Source organism: Brassica napus, chromosome C4, assembly GCF_020379485.1.
Source record: "Brassica napus cultivar Da-Ae chromosome C4, Da-Ae, whole genome shotgun sequence".
In the NCBI taxonomy this organism is placed as follows: Eukaryota; Viridiplantae; Streptophyta; class Magnoliopsida; order Brassicales; family Brassicaceae; genus Brassica; species Brassica napus.
Genome location: NC_063447.1, coordinates 43,340,692 through 43,352,485, shown reverse-complemented (window position 1 = coordinate 43,352,485; position 11,794 = coordinate 43,340,692). Strand labels below are relative to the sequence as shown.

Sequence of the window (11,794 nt, the reverse complement as noted above, 5' to 3'; positions counted from 1 at the left end):
TGGCCATACATGAGGCCAGCCGCGAGTGTGTTTGGTTGAGGTCGATGACCCAACACGTCCGAGCTGATTGCGGGATGGCCGAGTGCAAAAAGCCAATTGTGATGTATGAGGACAATGCTGCGTGCATTGCTCAGCTCAAGGACGTTTACATAAAAGGTGATAGGACGAGACACATATTGCCTAAGTTCTTCTTTACTCACGAGCTTCAGAAAGCCGGTGAGGTCCAGGTCGTCCAAGTACGATCCAGTGACAATTCAGCTGACCTATTCACCAAGGCACTTCCTACCTGCACGTTTAGGAAGCTCACGCATCATATTGGGATGCGTAGGCTGAAGGACCTCTACTGAGGTTCACATCAGGGAGAGTAGTACGTGTTGTACTCTTTTTTCTTTATCATGGTTTTGTCCCACTGGGTTTTCCTGATAAGGTTTTAATGAGGCAACATTAAGCGTATTACAATCCATGTATGGTTATGGCATCTAATGGAGAGGGTTATAAATCAATTGGTGGATGTCCATAACCGGTCCATACACTTAGAGAGAGAGACGGTCCAACCCTAGAGAGAGAGATGCGGCTACAACTTGTCTATTTCCTAATTCGTTTATGTTTATGATTTGTAATCTTTCCTATTATTGTATTTCCATTTATCTCTCTTGTAACCCCTATATAAAGGGAACAGTTATTCATTAATAATATATAGAAACTTACATCTTAAGTTTCACAAGAGAGAGAGTGTTTATCAACAAAAAAAAAAACTGAGAGAGTGTGCGCTTGTGTATGATAAAACACAAGTACAAAAACAGAGAGAGTATAAAAACAGAGTAAGAAACAAAAGCTGACCTTGAGAGAGTGAGGTCCACCAAATCCGGAAGTTCAAAATGGTACGAGAGCTGTGTTGTTCAAAATTTCAACAGTATCCTATAGTCCTATGTTATACATGACAAATCGTCATCCCCTTCTGTAAAAATTCAACTTCATACCAGATTTAGACAACCTTTATGTCCAAAAAACATTTGAAAAACAAACAGTCAGTAAGAACACTGATATCAAAAAAAATATGGAAACCTTAGACGGTCAAGCCTGCAACAGCAATCAATAGCAATCCTCATGATGAACCAACTCCAACAATCTGCCTGTTTGTGATGCCTTTGATACCGTCAGGAAATTTGTCTTTGTTAAGCAAGTCAGAGTGAAACATAACCAGATGTTTTGCTCGAGGTTCGTCGTAGAAACAACCAATAGGAAAAGATGTTTCGTCAATGGTTGTTGGATAATACCCCTCTTCGTGATTCTTGGTTTAGTTTGAAGCAGTTAGTGAAACAAAGTTCCGCATGTTGAGTGCTCGAAAAGCAAGATACGATCTTAAATGATTCACACTCGTCTGTAAATAGGTAGATGAGGGAGTCAGGAAGCTCAGGCTGTGATGCGATTTTTTCTGCAGACACCTAGAATTAAATAAAATTGTAGCCCATGAACACCTTTGATGTCATATGGAATCTTCTCAATACAAGTCTTGCTTAGGTGTTAGATATGTTACGCTTTTGGGGACATGTGATGCTGTCTTGAGGTTTCTAGTCTTGTGACATGTGAGAGAGTGAAGGCGAGACCACTGCCTAATTGATCCATTTCTAGGTATATGTATGAGAGATTTATTGGCGAGGGTTTTAAACCCATATTTGGCAACCATGTTACAATTTTTTGTTATTCTTTCTGCAAGCGCTATAAACACATCAGGTGGAGAGTTTTGGCTAAAAATCAAAACCACAAAGGATCTTCAGAGCTTCTTCTCTAGATGGGAAATCCACATAGCAGATACTTTTGAAACCATGTTGCTCCACAAGCTTTTTATATTCTGTTGGCTTGATAACCATACTTTCAGGACCAACCCACGAAATCTCATGAGCCACAGCATCTAACTGTTTAAGATCATTCACATTATCAAGAAAGATAAGCAATATTTGGTCGTGTAAAATATTTCTTATCACACCTAAATGGCATATCCTCGTAGTACTATTTTGGCTCAAGAGCTTATAGAAAGAAACACTTCTTGTAAATCCAGGTTCATACCATACTCATCAATCCAAGGTTTAGACTTACCCTAACATTCTCCATGAAAACAGGTAGCTGAAAATTGCTAGAGTCGGCTTTGTAAAGCTCGGCAATGCCATATCTGGATTGTGATGCTAACATTCTCCATGAAACAGGTCGGCTGAAAATTGTTAACTTCCTAATGTGAACTCCAAGTCCCACCATTACATCAAAAATCCTTAAGAGGGTGTAGCATTCACTTTATGTAAGATATCTTTATATTTGGCTACCTTTTCAATCATATCATTTGCAAAACTAGAGGCGCTAATGTTAGCTCATCCCTGAATTTCTTTTCATATCTTGCCGTGTTCTATTATGGAAAACATCTCTAGTTTACATCATCAATACGCAGCTTAAAATCAAATAACACATTATGCACTGAAATCAAATGTTGTTTCTTTTGGTAGAGAAGAGGGCTATGCTTTTAGTTGAAGCTTAATTTAACCAAGGGAATAAAGCCACCAAAGAAGCACTTCACACTTTCAACTTACAGCATTAAACACTGCGAATGTGACCAATAAATCTCCACCGAAAGTGAAAATTGCAAACTTGACATGTTTAAAGCTACACTTATGACCTTTTCTTGATCCCATGGTTTGCTCTTGGCGACTAAAATGCCTATCAGTATCCCAAACGATCATTCAGAGACGTCCGTCCATCACCAGATTGTCCTACACATTTCAAATCACTCATCAGCACCATCACCATTTTCTAAAACTGAATTCGATTCAAAATGCAGTGTACTGATTTACCTTTGGGAGGTACCCATGATGAATCATAATCTGTGGTTTCATCCAGATATTCTGGTTTATGAGGACCAAGTACTTTTTTATCCGTCTTCTTTTTCTTTCTACTACGGCCACTTCCTTGCTTACTTTCTTCCTTTTTACTGACTCCTTCGTCTTCTTTGTTTATATGATGTCCTACAGAATGTTTCAACAAGAGAGCAACTGCGTCTTGTGCCATGACCTCCGCTTGCTTTTCCTTTTCCTTTTCCTTTGCTATTTCATCTTCTTCTTTGCTCTTGTCTTCTTGCTTCCGTTTTCTTATAATCAATCCTGTTGCACCTTCAATCATTGTCTTTCTATCTTTATAGTCAACAAACCCATCACCATCATCTGTGCTACCAGTAGCACTAGCAGCAGCAGCATCTACAGTCTCAGATTTCTTCTCTTCAACTGTGTCTTTGTTTGCAGAGGAACCGAGCCATTGGGGTTTTGTTGGAACAAACACAGTGGTCTTCTTCTCTTCAGCTGTTTCACTTGCTTTGGTTTCAACTTCAGGCTTACTGTTCGAGTCCTCTATATCTTTGCCCACCTCTTTCTCTCTATTCTCATCAGCATCAGCTGCTTTTAAAGGTAGGCTCTTCTTCTTTTCTACAGGAGGAATTTCAGATTTCTTCATTTTCGGTTCTTGTGACTTCAACTCCTTTCTCTTAACCTCTTCTCCGCTTGGATCAGCAACCTTTAGGAGGTACAAAATCCTATCCAATTCTGACTGAAGCGTGGACAACTCTTGCTGGATCTGAGCAGTTTTATCTTGCACTGACGAGAATAAAAGGAAAACTTTATTAATATTATTCACAAAATTTTCATAAATAGAAGGATAAAATGGAACTGTAGCGTTACCAAGTGTTGAAGAAAGCCCTGTCATGTATGCATCAAGGGAGTCTCCCGAAGAAACCTCTGGGACAGTCTCTGTCTCCATCTTATTCTTCTCTGCCGAAAGCTGTTCATTCTTTTCTTCTACTTCTTTCAAAACTTTGTCTCGCTTTTCTAGAAGAGAGTCAACCGTTTCCACAGTTTGGCTTTCGGTGCCTTTCTGTGTTGATGGTTTCTTCTTCTTGGTCCGATCATAGAAGTCATCTTCATCACTGAAAAGAACACAGTATCCCTTGTGAGAATCAGAACACAACAGACACAAGCAATACTTTTAGATGAAGATGCAGATACAGAGGTTGAACACTTGAAGTACCTTGAGAAGTCTTCCTCATCTTCTACAGTTCCTTTCTTCTTACTGTTTGGTTTTCTCCCTGTTTTTGCACCCAAACTTTCTCGGATGCTGTCATTTAGTGTCTCCTCCAAGGTCTCAAGCTCTTCGAGAAGCTATTATATAGAAAGGTACGGGAGCCAAACAAAGAATTATGTAACCGAAATCGAAGATTCTCATGAGGATCTAGTTACCACAACAACACTAAAGGTTACCTCGGCTGTTCTCTGGTCATTCCTGGCGATCTGTGTTTGTTGTCCTTGTGTTAATCCACCCTGAGAAATGTCTTTAGCTCGAATAGCAGCTATTTCTTTCTTCATATGGCCAATCTGCACGCGAGTAAAGTTCCATACAAAGATGAGGCAAAGTGGGAGTAGTCTATCAATTAATAAAATATCTCTGATTGTATTTATGAGTGAAGAAGAATTGAAAAAAAACTAACCTTCTCCAACCGTTTCAATACTTTCTCCTTAGTTTTTTCTTGTTTTGGTGTGAGTTCTCCCGTATACGTTTGCCACGTGATTTCTTCAACATCCTCCTTCATATCCAAACAGTATTAAACACAAACTCAGTCAGCATTCAGAAACAGTAGTAACATATGAATTAACCATGATTACCTCTTCTTCTTCAATAGCATCTTCCCCCATGCCCCATGAAACACCATCAGCCATGGATGCTTGTTGTCTTGCACGCCGAAGTGAAGCTTCCCGTTCTGACATCTCCCGTCTCAGCTTTGCTTCTCTCATTAATTGCAAGTCTCTCTCCTAAAAACCAATACCAAATGCAGATCAAAGGGACATCATAGTAAGGCAAAAGCAACAGTCTCTCCAGAAATTACTTGTATAGCAGTGATGGGATGAATTTTAAAACCAAAAGAAAAAACATATGCCAATAGCTAAATTCTGTAAAGTGGAATGTTTGTCTTACTGGTGGCATTAACTTTGAAGGTCCTTGGAAAATGTACAGACGAGTCGAACTGCATATGAAATAAAGAGCAATCTCAGATCAAACACCGACAAGATAATCATCTTTAGACTTCACAGAAAGATAGACTCACCCGCCAAATCGAATAACATCGCCAACATGCAAGTCCACATAAACCCTTTTGTCAACCTGTAATAACCACAAACACATTGTTAGAACAATTCCACGAGCAAGTCAAAGCCACAAACTTATTAAAGCCACTTAGCCACACCTTATTCTTGTTAATTAAAGTTCCATGAGTGCTTCCAAGATCAAATAGATAAGCTACACCACTTCTCTTGTACTGAATAACTGGCAAGACAATACAAAAAAAAAAAAACAGAATGAAAACGCCATAATCCAAATGGAAAGTTTAACACTCTGATATGGATACAAAGTTAATCACCAGCATGAAACCGTGAAATCGATGGGTGCTCAAGAGAAAAATCACAGAGTATGTCACGTCCAAACATGTAAGCTCCTTTCTCATACCTGCAAAGATTGAAATCAAAACGATTTGCATTCAACGAAAGGCGGCACCAGGCGAAATCAAAACTAGGTTCAAGAGAGATTACACGTCTAAACGGTCGACGATTGCGCCTTCCTTGAGGACTTCAAGCTGAAATCGATGGCTAGGAGGGCCGCTCCACTCTGGAATAGTGTACGGGACGGGGCTCTGCTTCGCGGATCGAGCACGGGGTGGATTATTCGAGTCTGCAGCGAAGGAAACTTCCTTGGAATCTACGGTTAGATCGGAGTTTGCTACTTCCGTTGCGTCGAGATCAGGTGGGTTAGGGTTTCTGGGAGGCGGAGGTTTCATCGACGAGACTTCCGTTGGGGCGGAGGATTCCTCGCTCTGTGAAGCCGGTTTAGTGTTCGGTTCAGGCCCGGGATCACAGGTTGGGTTTCGCGGCGGAGGAGGATTCATCGCTGATGATTTGCAGATTGTAAATGCGACGATTCAGAATATTGGAAGAAAGAGAGAGCAGTGAGGCGGTACCCGGTTTGGTTTAAGAAATGGATTGAGCGAACCGGATCCAAATTATAGTAGTACCACATTAAACCGGGGTCTGGAAACCATCGTTTTGGCATGGACAAAAAAAACCAAACCAAACCAAAGTTAAACCAAACCAAACCAAACCAAAATTAAACCGAACCAAACCAAACCTTGATCTTTACCTAATCCAATTGGTTCATGTTTTACTCAACCCGAATGGTTTGGTTTGGTTTGGTTTTAAACCGAACCAAACCGAAAACCTAATATATTTTTATTAATAAATAATATATATATATATATATATTAACATATTGTGAAATTATTTAGTTAGAGTTCCATTTTACTTTTTTCCTTAACTTCTATATTTTTTTTAAGTTCCTAAATATAAAGCAAATAATATTATTATATATACACTCTAATTCTAATCATTTTTTGGTCAAACCAACTAATTCTAATCATGAAATACCTAAAGATTGTAATAAAAACAAAACCTAAAAACTATAATCATCTGTTTCTCATTCATCGTAGATTCTCTAATTTCAACTGTCTAAAAAGAAAATTGTCTAACATATATAAGTTCTTTTAAGATCAATAAACACTAAAGTAGATGCAAATATTTTATTAGTTAAACGGTTTTGGAATGCTTACAAATCTTCGTTACCAACATATTTTATAACCAAACCAAACTTACACCAAAAACCAAACCATAATAAAGTGAACCGAACTAAATCTAAACCAAACCAAACTAAACCCAAACCAACGCTATTTCGGTTTTGAATGGGTTGAGTTTTACAAAACCCTAATTAACTAAACCAAACCGAACCCAAATCTATTGCCGGGATCTTTATTCTCATGACCTATTTATCTACTATAAATTCACAGATCCACTATTCTCCTCTCCCATAAGTAAATTTGGGAAACTTAATGTTAGAGAGGGATTGTGCTCCTCAATAAAGCATGCTGAACACAAGAGCTCGGCGCTCAAACACTCGGCCTAAGAGCTCGGTCAAGGACTCGACCCATTAAGGTCGGCTCAAGAGCTCGGCCAAAAGACTCGGTACATTTTATTAGTTCAAGTCGATTTTGGGGCAAACATGAAAAGAGGCATGGGTATAAACAGAAGAGGCGAGGCATTAGGAAACATATATAAACATACACACTCCGACAGGCTGACGAGAGTTAGGTGTTTCCTCTGTTTAACTTTACTAGTGTTGTTTTACTTACTCTAGCTGAATGTTTTCACTTTTCACTCATCCTCTCTAAATATTGTTCAAACACCGTTGTAATCTCTTTTGTTGATTAATAAAAATGTCTTTAAAATAATCCACAATCAAGTTTGTTCATCTTATAAGAACCGACGAAACTAAGATTCAACAGTAATAATGCTATATTTTCAACAAAGCAACTAGAAAACAGCTCAGTTTAGCTAGTTACTCATCAAGGCATCATAAACCCCTGGTATTACTTGCTTAGCAAGAAAACTCTTCATCCAAGTAATTGATTTATCATCCAGAAACACTCATTTAAGTAACTTATTCGACACTTGAATTTCTTTGCGCCGGATGCTATTAACGTGAAGTGTGCATGTAGGTTAGATCACTGGACAATTCAGCTTCTTTTTACGATAATACGATGATTAATGTTAGTTCAAATGATCCACATGGTTATTTAATACAGACACGCTGTTTCCAGAAATATCTTCACCGTGAATTAGAAGGTAAAGCCTTTAGTCATATAGTGGAAACAGGGACTTCGACTTATTGTATTATATATCATGTGTATAATTCAAGAAAGCTTTATTTAAGCAACGTTGCACTGTCAAGTCTCAATCATCACGGATCAATTTTTATCCTATTCTCTAAGATTTATTTGGTTAATATTCACGTTGTTTTTCAGATATCTCTAATACATTTCGAACCCTTTACAAAAAATTAAACCTAGTCAAACAGTATCCTTGTCCATGTATATATATAATTCAATTCATTCTTATCTATCCACCACTATCAAACTTCCATTATAAAAAGAAGAAACTTCCCTAATGGCTTCTATCGGCTTATTTGAAGCATCCATATCTCTTTTTTGCTTTCTCATCTTCTATTACTTCTTCATCAAGAAAAATTGTGGTTACTTGCTTATCAAGAAAACCCTTCAAAGCTACGCTTGGAACTGGCCTGTTCTTGGGATGCTTCCAGCTTTGTTCGTGTGGCACAATGGAATCGATGATATCATCTGGTTCATTGAGAAGAAGAATTTGACATTTCTATTCAAGGGTCCATGGTTCACTAGAATGGATGCGTTGATCACGGTTGATCCAGCTAATATACATCATATATTTAGCTCAAATTTCTCCAATTACATCAAAGGATCGGATTTCAACGAGATATTTGATGTTTTCGGAGACGCGATATTCAACACCGACTCAGAGCTATGGAAGAATCAAAGAATGTCCATTCAGGCCATGCTCAGTCATCAAGATTTTCAAAACTTTTCAATGAGTATCACTACAAGTAAACTCAAGGACGTGCTTCTCCCTCTTTTCAATCGCTATTCAGAGGAAGGGACAATCGTGGACTTGCAGGATGTGTTCCGGAGATTCACCTTCGATACAGCCCTGGTTACAATTACCGGGTCTGATCCTCAATCTCTCTCCTTTGAAATGCCAGACGTTGAGTTTGCAAAAGCCTTCGACAATGCCGGGGATGCCTGTTACGGTTTAGCCTTCCAATTTGTAAAGCAAGAAGGATATGGAAAAAGAGATTTGTATTGAAAATAAAAGATAACGGTTACAAGGATTCTTTCTCTCTAAATCATGAACACTCTCTCTCACTCATGAACATGACATGATGATCAATCCTTTGATGCCCTCTACGCACACACTTTCGTGACTTATAAGGAGATATTCCTTTCGTCACACAAAGGTTCCTGATCCAACATCCCATGTGCGCCAGTCCCCTTTGTTTTATTGACACGTCGACTCTCTACTCTCGACTTGCTTGTTCTCCAAGTAGTCTCTTTATTTGGGCTCTACTATTCCTTAGTGAGCCTTTACTGCAGCTTACGACCCTTCCTCTGATACTGATAGAGGATTTGAGGACGAAGCTCTTCCTCTGTAACATTTCCCTCCCCTTCGAAACCGACCTTGTCCTCAAGGTCCAACTCCGGGTACTGTTTTTTGATAATTGACTTCCATTCCCACGTACAATCATGCTCTGGCATCCCCTTCCATCGTACCAACACTTCCTCCAGTCCTGTGACAGTATTAACCCTGTTTTTCAACACTTCCTCTGGCTCAACTTCCAGCACTCCCTCAGGTGACAGCTGTGGAGGTAATTGAGAGGCCACAGTTGCTTCTCCAATGACCCTCTTAAGCTGTGAAACATGAAAGGTAGGGTGAATTTTAGCATCTTCTGGCAGCTCCAAGCGATATGCCACCTTTCCGATACGAGCTTTGATCAGAAAAGGGCCATAGTAACGCGCAGAAAGTTTCTCGTTTACTCTTTTGGCCAACGTCTGTTGTCTGTACGGACGCAGCTTCAGGAAGACCTTATCTCCCACTGCAAATTCCACTTCTCTGCGATGTTGATCAGCCTTCTGTTTCATAACCTGCTGAGCCTTATGCAACTGCTCTTTGATGATCTTCAACATACTGTCTCTTTCTTTCAACCTTTCTTCCAACTCCGCATTATTAGTTGACCCAGATTCATACTTCATCAGTGTTGGAGGTTCTCTCCCATAAAGCGCCTGAAACGGTGACATTTGGATCGCTGAGTGGAACGACGTGTTATAACTCAGCTCTGCCCATAACAAGTATTTAGCCCAAGCTCGCGGTTTCTCACTAGCGAAACAACGCAAGTAAGTCTCCATTCCTCTGTTGGTAACTTCCGTCTGACCATCAGATTGAGGGTGGTATGCAGTACTGAGGTTGAGCGTAGTACCTGAAAGTCTGAACAATTCCTTCCAGAACGCACTGATGAAGATTTTATCTCGATCCGAAACCATAGAGCGTGGGAACCCGTGCAGGCGTACAACCTCCTGAGTGAATACTACTGCTACGTCCACTGCGTTGAAGGGATGCGTGAGGCCTATGAAGTGAGCATACTTCGTCAAACGGTCGACCACCACCAAGACTGCATTGTAACCCCCTGATCGTGGCAATCCTTCCACAAAATCGAGTGAAATGTCCTCCCAGACTTTTACAGGTATGGGCAACGGTTGGAGCAGCCCACTGGGAGAGAGTGTGGAGTACTTATGACGCTGACAGACCTGACACGCTGCCACATAACGACGTATGTCAGTCAGCATTCCCTCCCAAAAGAAAGCTTCTGATATTCTCTTTTGTGTCTTCAAAACTCCTCCATGACCCCCTGTCTTACTGTCGTGGAACTCTCTCATTATCGCCCCAATCAAGGCCGATCCTTTCGGAACCACCATCTTTCCTTTGCGCAACAAACGGCCTTGTACCCATGTGAAGTCAAGATGTGATGACGGGTCGCTTTGCAGTTCTCTTACTAGCTTCTGTAACCCCTCATCTTTATCAACTTCCTCACTGATAGTCTCTAACTGTATAGCTATGGGTACAGATAGTGCAAACAACTCCGCTGCCATATTCTTCCTCGATAAAGCGTCTGCGGCTTTGTTTTCCAATCCTGGTTTGTATTGGATTTCGAAGTCAAAGCCGAGAAGCTTGGTGAGCCAGCGCTGGTAGTCCAGATTAATCTCCCTTTGTTCCAATAAGAACCTTAAACTCTTCTGATCTGTTCTAACGATGAACTTCCTACCAATCAGGTAGTGTCTCCACTTCTGCACCGCCAGGACGATGGCCATGAGTTCTCGCTCGTAAACCGACTTCAGTCTCTGTCTGTCGGTAAGAGCTTGGCTGAAGTAGGCCACTGGCCGCTGATTCTGCATCAGTACTGCCCCTAGACCCGTGCCAGACGCATCAGACTCGACCACAAACGGAGCATCGAAGTCGGGCATCTTCAGAACTGGAACTGTCAGCATTTTTTCTTTGAGTTGGACAAAGGCTTGGCTCGCTTCCTCGTTCCATTTGAACTGCTCTTTCTTCGTTTGGGCTGTCAAGGGTCTTGCTATCTCTCCATAGTCTTTTACATACTTACGATAGTACCCTGTTAAGCCAAGAAACCCTCTGAGCTCCTTCACATTCTTTGGCACTGGCCACTCGGCCATAGCTCTCAACTTCTCTTCGTCTGCAGCTACTCCTTCTGCGGAAATAATGTGGCCCAAGTACTCCACTCTCGAACATCCAAAGTGGCATTTCTTTTGATTTGCATAGAGCTGATTCACCTTCAGAAGTTCCAGGACTATTCGCAAATGCTCTCTATGTTCCTCCACCGTTCGACTGTACACCAAGATATCATCAAAAAACACGAGGACAAACTTCCTAAGATAGGGACGGAATACGTCGTTCATCAGTGACTGGAACGTGGCTGGGGCGTTGGACAATCCAAAGGGCATCACCATGAACTCATAGTGTCCATCGTGGGTTCGAAATGCCGTCTTTGGGATATCCTCTGCACGCACCAGAATCTGGTGGTATCCTGACCTTAGGTCTAGCTTGGAGAACACTGTGGCGCCATGGAGTTCATCCAAGAGTTGATCAATGACTGGTATGGGGTACTTATCTGCCACTGTGACCTGATTCAGTGCACGATAATCGACGCAGAACCTCCAGCTGCCATCTTTCTTCTTCACGAGGAGTACCGGACTGGAAAAAGGGCTTCCGCTCTCCCTAATAAT

General features: G+C 40.8%; 2 protein-coding genes across 2 annotated transcripts; one reads left to right on the top strand and one right to left on the bottom strand.

Moving 5' to 3' along the window:
* Positions 1–2,433: 2,433 nt before the first annotated feature.
* LOC106411062 (kanadaptin) lies at positions 2,434–6,046 on the bottom strand. Its single transcript, XM_048754783.1, has 12 exons — positions 5,616–6,046; positions 5,447–5,532; positions 5,273–5,352; positions 5,135–5,190; positions 5,005–5,053; positions 4,695–4,841; positions 4,520–4,615; positions 4,293–4,406; positions 4,063–4,193; positions 3,717–3,961; positions 2,841–3,632; positions 2,434–2,759 (listed from the first exon to the last, which is right to left on the bottom strand). Exons 1-12 carry the CDS (start codon positions 5,966–5,968, stop codon positions 2,710–2,712), a joined length of 2,199 nt encoding a protein of 732 aa, XP_048610740.1. The 5' UTR covers positions 5,969–6,046; the 3' UTR covers positions 2,434–2,709.
* Positions 6,047–8,075: 2,029 nt separating this feature from the next.
* On the top strand, positions 8,076–8,804 carry LOC125586098 (alkane hydroxylase MAH1-like). The gene has a single exon (XM_048755904.1). It carries the CDS (start codon positions 8,076–8,078, stop codon positions 8,802–8,804), a length of 729 nt encoding a protein of 242 aa, XP_048611861.1.
* The last annotated feature ends 2,990 nt before the right edge of the window (positions 8,805–11,794 follow it).